This window comes from Podarcis filfolensis (genome assembly GCF_964270895.1).
Source record: "Podarcis filfolensis genome assembly, chromosome: 6".
NCBI classification, from domain to species: domain Eukaryota; kingdom Metazoa; phylum Chordata; class Lepidosauria; order Squamata; family Lacertidae; genus Podarcis; species Podarcis filfolensis.
In genome coordinates, this window is record NC_139609.1 from 44,510,746 (window position 1) to 44,532,042 (window position 21,297).

General features: G+C 39.4%; 1 protein-coding gene across 7 annotated transcripts in view; it reads left to right on the forward strand.

Annotated features, from left to right (window-relative positions):
• EPS15 (epidermal growth factor receptor pathway substrate 15) overlaps positions 1 to 21,297 on the forward strand; it is a 52,353-nt gene that overhangs the window by 11,952 nt on the left and 19,104 nt on the right. For 4 of the 7 annotated variants that reach the window (XM_083619565.1, XM_083619569.1, XM_083619567.1 and 1 more), the window contains exons 2-13: positions 2,007 to 2,048; positions 4,375 to 4,464; positions 5,215 to 5,262; positions 6,960 to 7,055; positions 8,643 to 8,705; positions 10,150 to 10,275; positions 11,355 to 11,414; positions 12,060 to 12,251; positions 12,331 to 12,476; positions 13,390 to 13,546; positions 15,991 to 16,076; positions 19,319 to 19,391. In XM_083619565.1, coding sequence (XP_083475691.1) covers positions 2,007 to 2,048; positions 4,375 to 4,464; positions 5,215 to 5,262; positions 6,960 to 7,055; positions 8,643 to 8,705; positions 10,150 to 10,275; positions 11,355 to 11,414; positions 12,060 to 12,251; positions 12,331 to 12,476; positions 13,390 to 13,546; positions 15,991 to 16,076; positions 19,319 to 19,391 — 1,179 coding nt within the window. The remainder of the gene's footprint in view (positions 1 to 2,006; positions 2,049 to 4,374; positions 4,465 to 5,214; positions 5,263 to 6,959; positions 7,056 to 8,642; positions 8,706 to 10,149; positions 10,276 to 11,354; positions 11,415 to 12,059; positions 12,252 to 12,330; positions 12,477 to 13,389; positions 13,547 to 15,990; positions 16,077 to 19,318; positions 19,392 to 21,297) is intronic. The other 3 variants (XM_083619566.1, XM_083619570.1, XM_083619568.1) reach the window with 1 other exon arrangement.

A 21,297-nucleotide genomic window follows, 5' to 3' on the forward strand; every position in this document is an offset into this window, starting at 1 on the left:
TTTCTTCTGGGGAATTTCTGTCAATGTGCTGAGTAGAGTCACTGTTTTCTGGAAATGCAATTTCCCTCTAAGCTCTTGAGTACAGTTAAGAGTGTTAGTAACTGTGGTGTTACTATTTATTTATTTATTTATTTATTTCATTTATAATTTCATTTCATTTATGTCTTTCCTTTCTCCCAGTGCAGCAACCAAGGCAGATCGCAACATGAATTAAAAACAGATACAGCTAAAACTCACACGTTATAAATATTTTAAAAACCCAAAATAAATTGCCATATTAAAAACAGCACTGAATAAAAGCAGCTGAAAACTATTTCAGTTTCTATCCCACCTTTTTGTATCTTCACCCACCCAAAATGTAATAAAATATCAAGATAAAGTGGCACCAGCAAAAAGAGTAGCAGCAACTTGTACAGCAATTCTAATCTGCTGTAGACCCGCCGGGTGGGGAATATGTGCCAAAAATACCGAATTTTGAATGTGTTTCAGGTAATCCAAATTTGCATTTCAGTGATCTTAGAAAATGATAGAATTATGCCACAGAATGGACCTTACCTCCCAGTTTAAACATGTTTGGAGCTATGTCAGATCTAGGACTAGTTCAACCCAATCAGTTTAGATTATATAAAATTTTAAAATTTAAGGCGCAGCTGTCTTTTTAAATAGTCATTTTAAAGCTGTAATCCTAAACCCCACTGAACACCACGAGACTTGCTTTTGAGTAAATGCATATAGGATTGTTCTGCATATAAGGAATATCATGGCAATATAGAATCATTTACTGTAATTTCTGTCTGAATTTCTTTGACCAAAACTGCTTTGAAGTTTGGAAGCTGCAATACTTGATCCTTCAACCTTGGGTCCTGTGGTGCTGTTGCATTTGCAAACTCAAATATTCCACAGCCAATTTAGCCAGTGATCAGGGTTACTGGAGGCTCTAGTCCAACAATATCTAAGGACCTGAGGTTGAAGATTGCTGATCTCCTTCATTCGTTTGCTTCATTGATAGGTAACATTGTGTTAAGAGTATTCAGCTTATTTTAAAGCACATTAACCGATCTTGTCTCAAATGTGATGTGTAAAATAAGGGAGGAAAATAGAGGGGACGTAGGGGGGAGTCAGCTTTTAAATTTGTATAAAATTTGTATTAATTTGGTGACAAATTGTTAACAATTATGGAGGGGGGGGATCGCAAATGCAGTGTGTATACAGTGCTGTGAAATTGGCTAGCTGTTGATATGACCTGAAGTTATGTGCCATTTGTTTTTCCACTCTGAAACATTATATAAACCGAACACTTGCAGGCTTTGGGACTGGCAGCATTCCACATGTGTAACAATAATTGTGAATCACAAAATCCCACTGACTGAAGCCAGGACTGATGCTCCCATTCCACAAATTCTGCTACGTAAGAGTTGAAAAAACAGGTACAAACTAGGTCAAACAGCAAGCTTGTGTGTCTCGATGAATGACACGCCTATTTTACTTGAATTCCATGCCAGACCAATGGATAATCAAATCTAAGGTTTGCATTCAAAGACACCATGATAACCACACGCTTCAGAACACACAGCCAAACCTTAAATGTAACTGCAGCAAATTCCAGAGTCTGTTTTAGCAAAAATAGTCTTACGAGTCTTCAAAATGCCACCAGTGTACTGTGACATGAAGTTTCATGGACAAGAAGATGCATCTGAAAAAGTAGGTTTCATGCCTATAAAAGTTTGTGCCTCAGTACATTGGTGAGCCTGCTGTAGGATATTTTTATAGATTTAGTGGTTTCCTATGAATGCGAATCTCTAGCCACGTAAGACTTTGTAATGTATTGTATATTGCTCTTCTATGCAATAATGGATAGTCTCTGTTTCTGAACGCTTACCTAATGCCATTCTTGAAGTCTAATCTTTGATATTGACAGAAAAAGCTAATGTATTCCCTGTTTAATTACAATCTTTAAAATCGAGCAGTATTTTAAAAACTTTTTCTCTCTCTTCCCTCCGACAAAGCTGTCAAGTGCAAATCCTGTGTACGAGAAGTTCTATCGACAGGTAAGTGTGGCTGGCTTCCTGGGCTTATACAGTACTTGCTTTTAAAATATCTCCTCCCTGGGTAGTTATGGATGGACATACTAAAGAGGAGAATAAAACAGATAATTTCTTCTTGCCTTTAGGCAATAGAATGAAGTAAATATTTTGGGTGTAAAGTTAATTCTTAGGATATTTCAGTAGCTTTGCAGTACAATGGACTGTTTATGACATTCATATTTATACAAACAATCACTTGTACCAGTACAAATCAGCAATTATTGCAAAAGCTAATTGCTCTAGGCCCCACCAACCTCTCGTACCAGACAGTAATGAATTTATACCATTACAAGAGGAATATACTGTGGCTCATTATGTCTCCTTGTTGAAGCAACCAAGCATATCTTCAGTAAAAATTCTGTCCAGTAGCTTCTTAGGCCATGTCTTTGAATGCATAGTTCAGCTTAACTGACTATGCTTTAAGCCTATCAGTCTGAACAGCTCTCAAAGTTTAACGTAGTTCCAATATTTGTAATTACCAGAAAAGAAAGGCCTGGTTGGAAACTGAAAGCACAAAATAAATAGATTAAAACCCTTAATATATACATAACAAGACAGCTGCAAATATATATTCCCTTCTGCATGATGAATATATACCTCTCATCAGTCCTGCATTTCTTTATGTTTAGATGAAATTAATTAATGGTAACAAAAAAAAGACCTGCCTTGGGTACTGTGATGCCCACAAGAGGGCAAATATCTCTGTTCTGATTACCCAAAAGTTTCAATGGCCTGCATTGCCACAAGACTAGCATTGCATCTAAATTACTGTTTGTTTTGGCAGTCCTAGCCATTAGGTCTGTACCATCGAGCTTTGGTAGAATGGAAGTTCCCTTTTGCAGTGTTACAGAGCTAAATGAGGACTGTTTATGGATTATGGATTCCCAGTCTTTTTTTAGATGCAGAGATATTTAACGTCTAACTTTAGTACCTATTAGTTAGCAAATATTCATTACATTGATGCAGAATATAGAGACAATTAGTAGTAGTTAATAGGAACTTTTATTTCAAATCAAAGTAGAAGTAAGTTCATAATAGAATAATATTGTAAGAATTGCATGGCTTCTCTCTAGCACAGTCTGGATGACTGAATGCTTCTATTAAAAAATGCAACATTTGAATGAACAAAACACACACTAAGCACGCTGAAAGAAATTATAAACAAAGAGAAGAGGAGCTTCTGGCCGGCAGCTGTAGGGATCTTGCAGAAGCCAGGAAAGGGGATTAAATGGACCATGGTTGTTTTGAGGTACCCAGTGTGAATGTTGTTGCACTACGACTCCCATTGGTTCCAGCCAGCATGGCCAATGGTCAGGGATTCTGGGAGTTGTAGTCCACAACATATGGAGGGCACCATAGTGGCTACCACAGTGTAGAAAAATGTACAAGTCACAGACTGGAATGAAGCAAAGCAACGCTCTAGTATTATACAGTTGAAACAAACTAAGATAAACATTGGATAGCTTCTCTAGTCACAGTGTATCCGCTCTTCCTCCTGGCAAGGAAAATGTAGTGCTGTGCTATCAGCTGCTAGCTGTCTGACGTTGTCAGTCTTTTTGACCTTAACAATTGAAATTAGCGAGAAGCCTCGCAAGTACTTCCAGGAAAACACTGCCAGTTCTGTACCTTCCATCGTTGTCCCTTGCTCTTCTAGGGTAAAGGTGGAGTTGGGGAAAGGCCCTCACAATACTTTAGTTTGTTTCCCAGTATACAGTGCCTGGTGTATCTGTAGCTTCTAAGTACTCATTAGTTTTAAAAAGATCATCTGGCTACAGTATTTGGCCACTGTATCATTTTGTAGTTGCATATAAATGAATAATTTTGCAGCGGTAATAAATGTAAGGTAAAGGGACCCCTGACCATTAGGTCCAGTCGTGACCGACTCTGGGGTTGCGGCGCTCATCTCGCTTTATTGGCCAAGGGAGCCGGCGTACGGCTTCCGGGTCATGTGGACAGCATGACTAAGCTGCTTCTGGCGAACCAGAGCAGCGCACGGAAACGCCGTTTACCTTCCTGCCGGAGCGGTACCTATTTATCTACTTGCACTTTGACGTGCTTTCGAACTGCTAGGTTGGCAGGAGCAGGGACTGAGCAACGGGAGCTCACCCCATCATGGGGATTCGAACCGCCGACCTTTTGATTGGCAAGTCCTAGGCTCTGTGGTTTAACCCACAGCGCCTTAATAGTAGTTCAGCAAGTCGTCCAAGTAAGTCAGCAACAAAACTTTTTGAAAGATATTTAGTGTGCAAATTGCTACATAACAAATCTTCAATATGCCTTCTTTTTGCAGGTTGATCCTAGTAACTCTGGGCGGGTGTTGGCTTCCGATGCAGCTGTCTTCCTTAAAAAATCAGGACTGACAGACTTGATACTTGGGAAGGTATTAACTGTGAATCAAATATGGGGGTTGGGGGGGGGGGGAGAGATACCATCCTGTCTTGGTTTTGACAATAAAGAAAATATTGCTTCCAATCCTTAAGCCTTTCTATCTCTCCAGGAGAAGGCTTCTTGGTGCGTACAATTGTAGGCCTGAATGAAACAAAAATTGGGTGTTTTGTGGACCGCTCAGTAGTCACAATCCAGCTCATAGTTAGGTACACCGAAGGCAATTTAAATATGCTTTGTCTTGCTTATCTCTCTGGTGCATGGTGGCCTCTACATTTACTTTCTCTAAGGACTGACCCAGTCGCAGCTTGGAATATTTTTCAACATAGAACACTTCAGAATGCTTGAATATGCACTGGTTAGAGATAGAAAAACGTACTTCCCTATAATGTATGAAAGTGCCTGCAAATTAGAGAAGAATAACTTAGAGCACTGAAATGCATGGGTGAAAAGTGATTGCACATATTTTGTGTATGGATGTTTTGTTTTGACGTTTTTATACGCCCTTCAGTTTGTTGAGCTATTAACTTTGTTAGAGCTCTGTTTCCCCTTTTGCCAAAACTAAAGCCTCAACATTAAACGGAAATACATACTATTGCCCAAGGTGTCGGGTACAGAATAAATAATGCACTGTTAAGATAATGTGGTTAAACTTTTGGGGTTATTATTTAAAACTGTTGCTCATTCAAGTGGGGAAAGATATTTCTGGGAGTACTTCAAATGCTTCTTTCATCTAACTGTTTAGGTTTGGGACCTTGCTGATACAGATGGCAAAGGAATCTTAAACAAACAGGTAAAAATATGATATATTTTTCTTCAAATGAATATGGTGAAAGGATAACAAGAGTAAAAAAGCATTTTTATAACAGTTTATAGCAGGTTAGATTCTGTCAGAGACACCTGTATCTTCATAACACACGGAGACACAACTGGATCATTATTGAAATGGGCTTACAAATTATGGTGGATGAAAAATATTTTCTTGAGCAGGAATCAGTTACTTGGTGCAGAAACTCAGTTACTACACTTCTAGCTGAAGGAAAACAGTGGAACTCAGTTAAGGATGATATACAGGTGTAATCTTCTCAATCTTTTAACCATTCTTAGAAGATCAAGCGTGTGTTAGAGGACTGCGTGCTATTTCTTCCCAATTCCCAACAGCCTTAAGCCTTGAGTAAGGTAAATATAAGCCAGAGTTCCCTTATCACAAGGGCTCGTTCTGAAGCATTTAACCATGGTAGAGGCCAACAGAGAAGGGTGAGAATAATTTGTGTAAGGAGAGGGGCTGGGGGATTAGAATGTGCAATTCTGAGGCCTGCTCCTTACCGTTAAATGTTACCCATTGCTTAATCACAGTTAAATCTGCTTTGCCCATTATGTTAATTTGTAATGCTAACACCAAAGTGTTGCTTAAAGGTAAAGGGACCCCTAACCATTAGGTCCAGTCGTGACCGACTCTGGGATTGTAGCACTCGTCTCACTTTATTGGCCGAGGGAGCTGGCGTACAGCTTCTGGGTCATGTGGCCAGCATGACTAAGCTGCTTCTGGTGAACCAGAGTAGTGCATGGAAACGCCGTTTACCTTCCCGCTGGAGTGATCCCTATTTATCTACTTGCACTTTGACGTGCTTTCAAACTGCTAGGTTGGCAGGAGCAGGGACTAAGTGACGAGAGCTCACCCCGTCTCTGGGATTCGAACCACCGACCTTCTGATTGGCAAGTCCTAGGCTCTGTGGTTTAACCCACAGTGCCATCCGCATCCCTAAAGTGTTGCTTAAGTGCACCCAAAATATTTTGCTGTTCTGTATGTCCAGTGGGTGCCTTTCCCCACTTGCAGCCTTTTGCACCATGTTTCACTCTGCTTCTGAATTTTCCCTGCAACTTGGGAGCAGCTGGTTGGGTAACATAGTGAGCTTCTTTTAGGAAGTGGATGAACAGCTCAAGCTTCCCCACACAAGCCATGGATCTAGCCCTTGATTACTGTCTTATACAGCACAGAATACTTAGATTGCAGAGTAAACAGCATAACATTGTGGATCATGCAGGATTTTTAACACAAAAGAGAAAAGCTAGGCCAGTGAATGATGTGTTGCACATTAGAGGAAAGTTTTTAAGAAGCAACGCTTACTTTCCCAGCTTAACCTTTTGGAAATGTGAAGGATTTATAATAAGATTAGAACGCAGAAGAATGTGTAAACAAATGTAATGTCTTTTAAATTACATCACCGCCGCGTGTGCTCTCCCTTCTTCTAATGCTGAATATTGATGCATTTTAAGAACTGTTTAGGAAACGATATCAAGCTGCTTTGAGGTACCTAAACTTTTAGCATGCCTCTAGTAGCCACGTCAAGATTTGCAATGGAAGAAAGAGTACCCTGAAGGTTAAAAGAGGTTGTTTTTGCTTTTTTACTTGAAATGCGGTGTGTGTGTTTTGATACATTTTTTTGGACAAAACAGTTCTATGTTAATTTAATTCTCTTTCCTTTTTAGGAGTTTTTTGTGGCTTTACGACTTGTTGCCTGTGCACAGAATGGATTGGACGTTTCACTGAGCAGTCTTAACTTGCCTGTTCCTCCACCTAGATTTGTAAGAACTTTTAAAAACGTCTTGCCTGCAGTATTTGCATACAATAAAACCTGAACACATTATGCTATGTAGCATGTGCTATCAATATACCATTGAAAAAATTCATCTCATGCAGCATCATACATAGTGCCTTAATTGTTGTCAAGTGTTATAGTCTTATAATACATCTTTAGTCCCCTTTTCTTTTAAAAATATACACAAATGATGCTCAAAATACTGCAAAATGTGCAGTGTTGGTGATAGTAATATTCAGAGTACAGAATTCAAATACCGATGACCTAACAGGTCTTCGGTCCTCACTGGCCGTTGTACCTTGAACTGTGTGAACCATGTTGCCCCACCTCTGCAGCCCTTTGGCTTTGGGGCAGATATAAGTCCTATCCCATATATTCCAGTTCATTCAGCAGCTAACTCTGGCAATAATTGGAACTGGCCACTCCTTCAGAAAAATAATGTAATTCATTCTGCCCTGTCCAGTTAGTATATCTGAAGGAGCATCTCCACCCACATCACTCAGCCTAGACACTGAGGTCCTCCTCCGAGGGTCTTCTGCTGGTTCCCTCACTGTGAGAAGTGAGGCAGAGGGCCTTCTCGGTACTGGTGAACACCCTCCCTTCAGATGTCAAGGACATAAAGAACTGTACAACTTTTAGAACACAACTGAAGGCAACCCTGTATCGGGAAGTTTTTAATGTTTGATGCTTTATTATGTTTTATATATTCTGTAAGCTATCAGAGTGGCTAGGGAAACCCAGCCAGATCGGCATGGAATTATTATTATTATTATTATTATTATTATTATTAAATTGTAATAATATATTATTATTACTATTACTATCAATCCAAGCTGGTTCTAGAAAGTTTCTTCCACAATATTCCCTTTCACTTGTGTCAAAATTGCAAAAGCAACATATTGCGCTTTCTTTGTTATATTTACATGTTGTAAGATAATGTGAGTATCAAATTGTTGAATAACCTGAGATAAAGTTTCCTTATTAAAAAAAATAACTGGGTATGCACGAAGATGAGAAATTGAGTGCTGAAACTGAGTGCCAATTTCTCTTTCTGTGTGTGTGAGAGCAAAAAATTGCTGCTTTCAGAAGATCTTTTTAATATTAATTAATACTGGATGATTAGATGTGCTAATCACTGTTGGTCAGTTTCTAAGAAGCCTTAGAATCCTTTCCTTTGACCGCATGTCAACTTTGTGGGTTGTTAATTAGAGCTCACAGCAGTTTTTAATTATCTTATTTCTTCTGGCACATACTATGTCCTCTGGCGCATAGTAGGGAATTATCATTGTACACAGTGAACATAACGCTTTTCAGCATAGAAATTTTGGGAATTATTAGTCCACATTTTGGCTGGTATTGCAAGGTATTCACACCATCATATTTTCCTTAAGCAATATGTACATACTGTAATGTAAGCTAAGTCATCTTAGCTCACTGCTGAAATCATTCTTCATTAATACAGATTCAGGCACTCTGACTTTATTTTACACAGCAGGAATTTACGATAAATCTGAATGACAGTTGCTTGTCATTTCCAAGTAAGGACAACTGAAATAATTCTTCTTTCCACTAGAATGATTCCTCTAGCCCTTTATTATCTGGGGGAGCGCCAGCTGATATCCCATGGGCTGTTAAGGTAAGGGAAGTGAACTGGAACCTTAGCTGAAGTGAATGCTTTTTTCAGTGTATCTCAGCTTCTGCCTATTAAGCTTCTATTTGGAGTTGATGCTCCAACTTTCCTTGCTATGCCCCTTCTTTGAAAACAAAACCTGTTACCCAACTGAACAAATACTTCCTTGCAATGTAGCACTTCCTCTCTTTGTAGTAGCTTGGCTCGGTTTCATGACTGTTGGTTGGTGTAAAAGCACATTCACATCTCTTGTCTTGGATATTTGGCCAAGCTCCTGAAGGGTGTGTGTGTCACTTGATCAACTATTGGAATTATCTATGGAGTGGTAGATGCATCCGTGTGTGCATGTTATTTTTGTTGGCTTCTCCCAAATGTGGTTAAAATCATGCGCAAGAGGTCTAAACCATAGCTGGCACAAGCTGCTGCTTAACATAGTCATTAGAACTGGGCCTTCTCTCCAAAAACTCTTGTTCATATGCTTGAGTCATCTCCTACTTTGACTACTTCAGCCTCTTCTTGCTCCTCTAGTCATCTCTTATTACACCTTGGCTCCTTCACCCTTTTACCAGAAAGCTCTGTCACCAGAATCAGTCGCTTCTTCGTCAGTCTGGTCATATGATATCCCTACAGTAGCTCCCTGCCTGTTTCCAGATCCAGCACAGATTTCTTTAGCCTTGCTGTCGAGAGTCCCATCATAGCTGTGTCAACTTATCTGCCTGCTCTTATATCCCAATATATACCTGTGACCTTTGTTCCTCCAGACATATTGACTTTAGCAAACATGAATCCTTGAGGCTGGCACAGCAGGGGAAAGGAGAATGAAAAAGAATTTTTAAAAGACCCATTTTCCACCTTGCATCTCTGAATGGTGCTACAAAGCTGCTGCTGATTTTAGGGACTAGGGTTGCACTGGAACATTTTCTTGTCCACCTGTAACCATATAAATAAAAATCTGTGAAGTATTGCAAGGTTTCCCAGGAGGCAAAGTCCTTGCTAGAGAGATCACCAGCACCTTCTGGTTGACTTGCAGCTAAATGGAGCAACAGAAGGAATGCCTCTACATTTCAGACCCACTGAGATTCTGGTAGAAAAAATGTTTTAAATGGTGCTTCCTGGGATGGTTTCTACAAACATCTTAAGGAGCAGTATATGTGGATTTTAAAAACAAAGAAGTAGAATGGAGCTAAAAACACTATTTCCCTTCTGATTTGATGCTCACTTATTTACTTTATATTCAGATATTCATACTGAAGTCATCTCATAAGAGGCCCACTGTCTAGCTTCTCCCACTGTCCAGTATTCTTTTTGTGTGTGCTTCTTTCTGTGTGCACTCTGCCTATTCTCTTTTCATACTGACTAGTTAATTTTTGGTTGGGTCAATGTTCCTGTGAAATTCAGTTTAATATTTTAAACTTATTTCTAAATATTTTAATATTATTTCTAAAACCAGGTAGAAGACAAGGCCAAATATGATGCTATCTTTGACAGTCTGAACCCAGTGAATGGATTGTTGTCAGGCGATAAAGTGAAACCTGTTCTGCTGAACTCCAAACTGCCAGTTGACATCTTGGGAAGGGTAAGAATGACAAGCTTTTTAGCAAGGCAAAACATCTGTTTACCCTGTGGAATCCCATAGGATGATGATTCGTAACTTTTGGAGCGTCCCTAAAGGTCTCTATCTCATGCATGGTTTTCACACATAGATTAAAAGAATGAGATCTCTACAAGGGGCAGCTCTTTATAAGCAAACCCCTGCTGTTTGGTTGTTGATCTGCCTTAGTGGCAGGGGACCTGTGGGCCAGATTAGGCCTTGCAGGAATCCATGCCCACCTGCCCCAAACCCCGGGGTGTACATGATGGGTGTGGAGCAGGTAAAGATATGGATGCAGATGAATAACAGGGATCCTTACAGTGTACTCTAACTGTGCCTTAGCAAGTAGGACTTCCTGCCAGTGCTGATCAGTTGATTCCATTGGCCATATTCTGTTCACCGCCCTGTTTTACATGTTACACAGAGTTCTGAAAGAGTTCCCCCTCAAGTTGCTTTTAAATAAGAAAATGACCTGCTTGAAGCTTCAGTTAGGAACAGAGGAAATGATGCTTTAGCTATTTATCTTCTGCCGTTTTCCCTCTTGAAACCCTCTGTAGCAGGAAAAGAACATTGGTGAGGGTGTTTTTGGAAGGGAAAGACTGCTGCCATCCATCTGCACTTGATTTGCAGCTTCAAGTAGCTGCTTTTCATGTATAAAAAGAAGCATCTGAGGGAGTGGTTTCAAGGAACTCCATGTAATTAGCAGTTTGGCCCTGAGATGAGTAGCACATGCATAATAATATGGTTCGTAGGGTTGCTGTATTGCAGTTTGAATTGCCAATAGATGTCATTATGGGCCGGATGCAGTAATAGTGAAAAGGTGTTCAGGCTATTCTAAAATTTTAGATTTTCCTAAAAGTTAGTTAATAATCCGGTGTTGAGAATTAGTCATGGTCCAGAAGTGGCAGGTTTGGTTTTTGTTTTGCTCAGAGGAAAAACAGATTTCCAATGTCTAGTGCTGTTGGTATTTAACAATACAATGAAAGAAACATTAGGAATATGATGAAATAAGGGTAGAATATTCCACTGTGTCCTGAATGTAGGCATGTGCATTTTTTGTTTAGGTTTGGGAGCTCAGTGACATTGACCATGATGGAATGTTGGATCGGGATGAATTTGCAGTTGTAAGTATAATGGTCCTTGTGAGATTCTAAACACACTTTTTAAAGTTTCCGGAGGTTGAATAGAGTATAGTCTACACTTTAAGTCATACTGTACTTTCTTAGAGGCACGTGAATCCAAAGATCAGACAGGTTCTTGGAATAGAGCAGAAACTAAATTTACCACCACCTACTTAATTGCTAGATGGAATGATACCCCCCCTCACTGTTCTGGGGTTCTCCCTAACCTCCAGACCCAATTTTGGGGACATTGTGCAAGTGAAGATCCTTGTGTAGGGCTTCCACTGACTGGACTGGTTAGGTTAATCTCACCCATAGGGTTGTATCTTAATGCTGTCTATATGTGAGCAAAACAGATTTCAACTCATGGAACATTGAATTATGCCCTAAGCTGCAAAAACTGAAAATGCTTTTAAGTTGCAGTATTTGATGAATTGCCCAGACTCTTGGCAATGTAATGCCTCTAAATGTAACTTTGAAAAGATCAAATTAGCAATGGAGGAGTACATGAATGTTTTAAAGGTTGAATGAAGGTTTTAAAGGTTTTGTTCTTCCAGGTTGCTGTGTTGATTATATAAGCGTTGAAATTGCTTAATAATAAGCTAATGCTGTGCCCATCTTTTGTACTTCTTCAAAACTATTTTTCAGGCCATGTTCTTGGTGTACTGTGCTCTTGAGAAGGAACCTGTGCCAATGTCTTTGCCTCCAGCATTGGTGCCACCTTCTAAAAGAAAAGGTGTCAGTATTGCAGGTGGAGTGCATTTGTTGCCACCTTCAGCATCCAGTAAAGAGTCCCATCAGTCCATTCCACCTGTAAGCCTCAAAGCACCATCACCACAGGCAAGCTCACCAATGATCAGCATTTTGTTCTATATTATTAGATGCGTAATGGAAAAATGACCTCTTTTTTTCTCCTCAGTGGGTTGTATCACCTGCAGACAAGATAAAATACCATGACATTTTTTTGAAAACTGACAAAGACATGGATGGCTTCGTCTCTGGTGTGGAGGCCAGAGAATTATTCTTAAAGACCGGCCTGCCTTCTGCCTTACTTGCACACATCTGGTAAGATATTTTTTAATGGCACAATCATAATTTCCATTTTTAAAGTGTTGATGTAGGGTTACTGTAGTTATCTGTAGAGAATTAAGTTTTTAGGGAAGAATTACTGTTGTATGTGCACACACAGGACTTGTCTAACTGAATTGGCTACATGTTTTAACAGTAGAATTTGGGGATTTGTGTCTACCTTTGGTGCCTATGTCCTTTCCTCCAGGAGAAGGTTCCACAAACCGATGGAGGCCTTGTGTTTGTAGAAGGGCACGTTGGGACTAAACCCAGATAGATTTCTTAATTTGAGATGGGAGGCTGCCAGCTTCTGATGGGGTTACACACCCTCTGAAGGAGCTGGTACACAGCTTGGGTGTACTTCTGCTTTAAAATGTTTAGAAGAAACACAAGTTTACATATCTGCTTACAGTATAAAAGTAAGGAAGATGCTACAAACTCTTCCTTGTAAGAGTAGCCATGCTGGGTCAAAGTGCATCTAGGTGATGGGCAACTGCAGTTCTTTGTCCCAGCTGCACCTACTGCTGTTTGCAGTACAGTGGTACCTCGGGTTAAGTACTTAATTCGTTCCGGTGGTCCGTTCTTAACCTGAAACTGTTCTTAACCTGAATTTAGCTAATGGGGCCTCCTGCTGCTGCTGCTGCTGCTGCTGCCGTGCCGCCGGAGCACGATTTCTGTTCTCATCCTGAAGCACAGTTCTTAACCTGAAGCACTATTTCTGGGTTAGCGGAGTCTGTTACCTGAAGCGTATGTAACCCGAGGTACCACTGTACTGAGAAGACTGTTGTGTATCTGCTAAAATACTCAAAAGTTTCAATACCAGCATCAAAGTTCCATAATTCTTCTAATGAATGCATAATTTTTAAGCGGGAGAACAAATGTTGAATCTTTCTCCCTTTGGCTTCTACAGGGCTCTATGCGATACAAGGGATTGTGGGAAGCTTTCCCAGGAACAGTTTGCCTTGGCCTTCCATTTCATCAATCTGAAGTTGACAAAGGGCATTGATCCTCCTCAGGTGCTAACTGCAGATATGATCCCTCCGTCAGAGAGAACTGCTCAACAAAAGGTGACATTTTTGCATATTTTATGATATTTTGGACATACTTTAAGATATCCCCTTATTTTTTGTGTAGCAGGCTCTTGGGTTAGTGTGCCTAATGACGTGTAAACAATTCTGCTGAACAGGGAGTTGAGTTCACTACCTTATATCTATTTTGTTGGTTTTCCCTTCCCCCTACCATAGACAAAGAAAGCAGACAAGTGATTTTTTAAAAAAAGAAAGGAAGAGATTATTGAATTTGGAGCAAGGGGAAGGGATTGGGACCTGTTTATGAGTATTGTCAGCAGAAAGAGGCTCTGCTGTCATTAGCTCATAGAGGTTCTCATCGGCTCTTAGGGTTAGGCTTCAGTACAAAGTTGTACAGGATGAGATTTGGTAAAAATATTGGGGGCAGTTCAATGCACGCAACAGAGGCATACACATGGAAGTGTCTATGGTCTTGCACTGAAGGGGAGGGGTGGAGCTGCTGCATGTTTAAGGAACTCCTGGCCAGGAAGTACTGGCACTGTCAATACATAAATTCTGTTGCCCTTTGTAACATTAAAAATGTGCATTTCATGTTAAGGACTTGCATGATTCCTAACCTCCTTGTTTTAACGATGACCTACTATAATAACAAATTTAAATAGGGTTAAGTCTCGCATCATTTTTTGCGGTTTATTTTTAATCAGTATATGCCAGGTAAAAACAAAAGTTTGGTGAAATCAGATTTGTGTTGATAGTGTTCTTTGCTCATTTGGCCCTAGAAAATTTCTTTTTGGTTGTGCTAAACCAAAACGAATCAAACTTCCTGCCCAGAAATTACTCTCAAGAAGTTCTGCATTTTCTTTGAATTCAATAATATCAGGTTTATTTTTGCATTATTTTGAAAATCTGCTTTTATTTCTTGCTTTACTAATCTTTTTTGTATGTTTGCTTTCCTTCTATGTCTTTCCTAGTTTGGACTATATTTTCCATTCTGCACCATTCTGCTTTACATCTTTATTATACTGTCAGTTTCTTAAATCTGCCATCTCAAGGTTAGAGATTCTTCACTTTTCCAATATTGACTGTTTAATAATGAGCATCTTTCTCATGTCACATTTTATTTGAAACAGCAGAATGCTGCTTAATTCTCAGAAGTAGTGCTATTATCATATAGCTTTTGTCATCCCAAGGTCTTTGCTGTACTTGAACATTGATAGAATAATATACTGCCACGTACTTTATTTTGACACCTATACGAAGGAAATAGTGTTAGGTAAAAAAGTATTTAAATACAGATTATACTATCAGTTTCTTGGGGTTAGATATGCCCAGGTGTAAGATGCAATCAGAATTGCACATTTGCTTCAATTATCATAAATCAATTACACTGTAGAGTAATTAGCTGATAGGTAGGCACATTCAGTCTTAACCAACTGACAATCTAAGTTAGCAGTGTAGACAGCAATTGCATTTTTGGGCGTTAAGGGAAGAAATGTTATCAACTTTACTGCGACTATTGAATATAACATAAGGAATTCAGCAATAGCGTGTCTTTTTAGCAGCGCAGCACTGTACTTCTAAAACTTGGATTACCTTTTAAGCTTGTGTCTTTCCCTGGTTAAAATTGTACTCTAAATTGCACCTTGTCAGTTACATTTTCTACTCACATCTTCATATCGGAAGGTGAATAGCATATATCTGTTGCATAATGTCTTCTTTTTACAAATACAGCTATGGTGTCACTATTGCAAGTAAAGCAATAGGAGACTTTCTGCAAAATTCTGACTACAGGTAACATGAATGAGGCAACAATTATCAAGAGAACCTCATTACTTCCTAATGAGTTAATATGCAAATTATACTATACTATTTATTGGCAGTAGCCTTTGTGCTGGTCAGGGCCGTCTTTAGCATATGTGCCACCGGGGTGCAAAGATCCACCCAGTGTTCTTTTGTGGGGTGGGTGAACTCAAAGTTGTGGAGCTTTTTTGTTTTTTTGGGGGGGGGGGATGGCTCACCTATAACAACACAGCAGAAAAAACTGCTTTTGTTTCCTGACACATCAGGAGTATTTGACGGAGGAGTGGGGTGGCCGCCAATCGAGAGGGACCAGTTTGCAGTGGCTAAACATTTGGCGCCCCCCAGAATTTGCACCGCACCCCTTGCACCCCCGGGTAAAGACGGCTCTGGTTCTGGTGCTTATCCCCCTATAACAGCCCTGTATAGAATGGATTGGGCAAGCCCCTTTATACCTCCACTGTATCCAGTCCCAACATCTGAAAACCTGATAGGATCAAAGGAAACCCAGTGCAACTGTTGTACCTCGACTTGTAGTTAGAGCACAGGTGTGTATGGGCAGTGTGCTGTAGACGTTCCTTGCCTCCTTGCCATGGACTGGATGCTACTTCAGCTACTTGCACCACTACAAATCGGGCTGCTTGTTTTGATCCATGGCAAACCATATTTTCTCCTTTGTCTTGCAGAACATGCTAGGACCAAGTCCTGTTGCAGACTTTTCAGCAATCAAAGAGCTGGATACTTTAAGCAATGAAATAGTTGAACTACAGAGGTAAGTAAATAGAATTATGCATTTTGCTTGCACTGTTTTCGTTTAATTGCCCATAACTTCATTTACACTACATAGCAGGAAGGTACAATTCCTTTAAACGAAATGCACCCCCTAGAACCCCACCATGATATGTAGCTTGTCATGTTTACATGAATGAAATGCTTAATGGGTACCTCATATGCCTTCAGGTTCGAGGGCATTTCTCCCATGGGCTCACCAAAATCATGAACCTGATCGTTATGATTATAGACCCAATAGATTGAAGATGGATAGAAAGGGAGAAGTACAAAATGATTTATGAAGTGATGAAAGTCAAAGTAGCATGTTTAGGTTAGAGAAGGGGGAAATAATTTTATTTTATTTTTTATTAAATTTGCCATCCCATCTGATGTCAGGAAGCCACTCAAAGTGCCCCAGTCTGTTCTGGATTGAGCTTCAGTTTGTAGGCTCTCATTCAGTCAATAACAGGGACAAGGCAACGGTCTACCACATCCACTGCTGTACCTGCACTTTACAGAAATGAGACAGTTTACAGCTGATGGAAAAGAGAAGAGGGTAGAAGACGTGGATAGAGAAGTGAGAGAGAGAGAGCTGGTGCGGGGGTAGATGGAAATGCAAAATAAGACTGTGAAACTTTGACTGAAATGTAGAGTCAATCAGCTGGAAAAATGAATGGGGGGAAAGGTTAGAGAATGAACTTGTAGTCTGTCAGTATTGCCTTTATCAACATCCAGTTGCAGAGGAATATGTAAGGTGCCTTCTACCTTATCTTGCTTTTAATATTGCATCTGTCTACTAATGTAAGATTTATTTGAGGTTACTTGAATTTTTATCATTTAAAAGTCTACCATGTTTATGTGCATTATTCAGATAACTTCTTTCTGTATTTTTATGTTCAGTGCTAAGAAATTATTGGCTGCAACTGTGCCTATCTGACCTAGATATAACAGCATGCTCTAGATAAATTCTTCCAAGTGGATTTACATTTGTTTCTTAAACAAATGGAAAAAGTCCTTACCTTAGGAAACTGAATATCTATGTTCTTGATCAGGGGAATTAAAAAACCCCCTGTACAGTACAGTTCACTGTATCCGTATTTACACAGTGGTTAAGAGAAGGCTGGTATGTGTTTATATACTTGTTTTGAAATAATTTAATTGTGTAGTGTTTTGATAAAACACATTTCCTTTTCTAATTTCAATCTTCGCCTTCAGGATTTCAAAGCAGTTGGTCATAATAGTCAGGCACAGTATTTGTATGGCAGTGGCTTCTGGTATTCTCTGACAGAGATAGGACCAATAGCCTTGACAATACTGAAATAATGAAATTAGTTATGTTAAATGAAAAACAAAGCATATGTGATGCCTTGCAAAAGAAACCTGCATCAATGTCAATGCAGAATTGTGTGAATTTTTTTCCTTTGGCTAGGGTGCTCCTTCAGTTGACCTCTGCTGTTCTGTTTATTTTAATTTCTTCTGTGTTGGCTGATTATAAGCACATTCATCTCTGGTGCTATTTATGGATGTTGTCTGTTGTGGAAGATCTCAATAGTTGTAATACAGGAAAGAGCTATAGGAACAGATGCAAATCTGCATATGAGATTTTACTTTGCCTTGAATATCACAGCAAGGGAAACTTGTCAGTCGTTGATCAAGTGGCAGGCCATGTTACCTGTTGAAAATAATGAAATGCATGAATAATTCCCAAGCTTGAGAGTATCTCTAAGGATTTGGATACTTTTTCAATCTTTCGTTAATCCCCTCAACTATCTTTGGAACACTATGAAGTGTTTGTCGCTGCAAAATTAAAGAACGAAGAGGAAACCTGAAATGCTAGCGTACTGGGCACCCTCATACTTGCTGGTTCTCCCTTTCCCCCTCCCCCATCACAATATTAATCTCCTGAAATAGTTGCGTAAAATTGTTGTTATTATACAGGCGGTGACCATTTTGCACAGAGTTCCATTCCTGGCCCCCACACGTGTTGGTAGAGCGCACATAAGCGCCCCTGTTCCACCCTGCCCCTGTTCCGTCCAAAAGAACCTGCGCCTCAGCGATCATTCTTCAATTGGACTCACCTAAAATGGTCGCTGCCTGAAATTATTATTACAATTCACCATCAGATCCCAGGGCGGGTCACAACATTGTAAATGACAACATTAAAAGCGGTTTATAACCAATTACAATCACTGCTGGAGAGGGTCCTAAAAAGAACTATCTCAGTATATTATCTAATGATCCACTGAGCTATTGTGTCAATATAACTTTCCTGCAAAGTATAGCAAAATGCCAGCAGGGGAAGAGCGGAGGACAGTTCCCTGAGTGAAGGGAGTGTGTGAACCCAGGGTAAAAAGATCTGTAAGGTTACATTAGCACAACCTGCCCAAGTATTTGGTCATATATTTGGGAAACTGCACCTTGTAATGGTTTATGGACACTAGTGTTTTCATGTGGCTTCATGCAGTCAGATCCAAAAGTCCCATTCTATGCACAGGATGTCTCTTCCTCGCGGATAGGCTATTAAAACCTTGTTCTAGAACATTCTATGAGGGAAATAACACCAGACCCCAAGATGCTTTTTTCACTTAAGAAAATATGAAAATTATAGAACCTGTGTATCATTTCACTGCATGAAATCTGCTAACACTTGTATGTATGTGTGTGCAAAATTATGCTAGCAGCAATTTTCCTCCTGTTTATGGCCCTGGATCTAACCCATGATTGGGAATCTGCTGTTTAGCTGCTTCCAGATTTATGTTTCAAAAAGAGGAGAAAAATGCTCACTCCACTGTTCATTTTTATCCATATTGCAAAGATCAGATTAGTATTTTCCTAGGAAAAAATAATCTGGTTGCTCAGGTCTATTAAATTATAGTTCTGGTTCTAAAAGGGTTAAACAGATGGAAGCTGATGCAATCCCTCCCCCTTTTCACCAGACAATTGCTCCATAGCAACAGTGAGATCACTGAAGACAGTATTTCATTGATTCTCCCCCCCCCTCCCTTTCATCTCTGCTTTCTCTTTAAGCTGTTATTTCCACCTACCCATGTCTGGGGGAGTGAAAATTGTATATGTAGAATATTTCCTTTTTCTTCTTCGTAAATAAAGGAACAGAAACGCATTCGTATAAATTTAATGTTCCACTATGTATTTAAAAAGAGAGACTGGCTTAGGGGGTTGGATAACTGTACCTGGTGTAGCTGATGTGCTTAAATATTCCTGCATTGTTTGCTGGTCTTCTAGGGAAAAGAATAATGTGGAGCAAGATCTAAAGGAAAAAGAAGACGCAATCAAACAGAGGACAAATGAGGTCCAGGTAATTTCAGTGTAAATTTGTGTGGTTTTCTTGTGCTTTGAACAATGTATTGGATGAACTGACTTAGAGCTTGTTGAAAAATATATTGCAGTAAGTGTCCTTAGCAAATGCAAAAAAGGGTTCTGCACATGCTGATGTAAGAATTTTATTGCCTTAGGAATTTTGAATGGGAATGTCATGTTAAATGCCTGCAGGATATGGTGCTAGAGGAGAGATGAGGAAAATGTGGCATGTTTGCAGAGGAAGATACTGTTCTGGTCCACAGTATTAGAATTTTAAGCACTGTACACCATAGCACAGGATTTTGTTTCCTGTAGATAAAGGATTGCACCTAGGCACACATCTGCCAAGCTTCTCGTTTCTTACCCATAAATGCCATTGAGTTCATCAAATTACCCAGGCATAAGTGATACTAAGATTGCGTCCTAACCTATGCTGTAGCTGGAGGGGTGGGACTGAGCAAAAACTGCTTTTGCTTAAATTTAAAAATCCGTCCAAATTGGCTATTGTCATTCAGTGGCAACCTCTTATTTGTTGAGCATTACAGTCTTTTCTGGTGAAACACAATCAGGCGGTGTCTTACACAGAGCAGTGTATTTGTGAGCAGTTTTTCTCGCTAGATGATGGTGAAATCTGTTTTCATAAGGTGATGAGAAGTGCACCTCTTTTTAATGATAGCAAAAAGTGAAGCCTGAAATGGGCCATTTATTATAAAGTAAAATCATATTTCTCTAAACATTTTTAATGGTTATTGATTTTCCTTTTCCTTTAGTAGCTCCTTGTTATAGAAGCCATATAGTACTGAAATTTGATTAATAGAAAATGAATTACAGGATTTGAAAGGGGTGGTGTGACTGGAGATCTTCTTGTCTTCATGAGCTAAGGCAGAATTTTCAACTAGGAATTGGAAGTGGTTGTCTTTTTTTAAAAAAAATGGATTATGGACTCCTGAAATGCTTATTCCTCTACATATACCTATTCAGTTATGTTAGTATGAAAACTAAAACTACAGTTTTTCCCAAGAAACTTGTTGAAATACAATATTAGGAGGCCTACCGTAGGATTGTTTGCTTTTCTCCTAATGAGGCAAGCTTTGGTAGGAAAGCAGATATTTTTAATACGTGTGTGAGAGTAAGGCCTCCTTTTATTTATTCCAATAATAAGAATGCTTTACATATTTGAGTAACAAGTTAAGAACTTTCAGTTATGTTTTATGTTTAGAGGCACAAACAGACTTCCTGCCTTAGTATGCATTGAAACTTTTGAAGATGAGCCTTGATCAGAAATGCAATAGTTTCCATGGTTTGGTTTCATACCAAGAAATCAACATTGAAATTAAATTACGTAAGAAATGTCTCTGAAGAGTCATATGTAGCTTTAGAAAGGGTGAAACTGGACATTAAGAGAATGGCATTTCAGACACTCAAAATGAGTTGTGCAAATCAATGCAGTATTTACTGAAGTGGAGTAAATTGAAATGTTATGATATGTGCTATAATAAAAGAAATATATGGACTTAAACGTGAAAGCATTCAATACCTCGTTTAATTCAGCATATAGAAAAGGCATTGAACAGATTGAAAGGTGTCTGTTCTTCTATAGATGTGTTTTCACATCTATGAACCTAATTTCCTTTTCGTAATTAGGTTTCTAAAGTTAATTATCCTTGCTTGTTTTTATTTTGGAAAGGTTGTATTGATCATCTCAAAATGCTATGCTTTATAAACTTCAAAAAGTGTAGTGGCTTTATTTAACCTTGCTTGCGTGCATTACTGTAGCAATATATTGTCTTGTGGGCATACAGAGCAAGTATGTGAAATATTCTCCTTAATTCAAGTGTCTTGTGCAGGGGTAGGCAGCCTAAGGCCCAAGGGCCGGATGCGGCCCAATCGTCTTCTAAATCCGG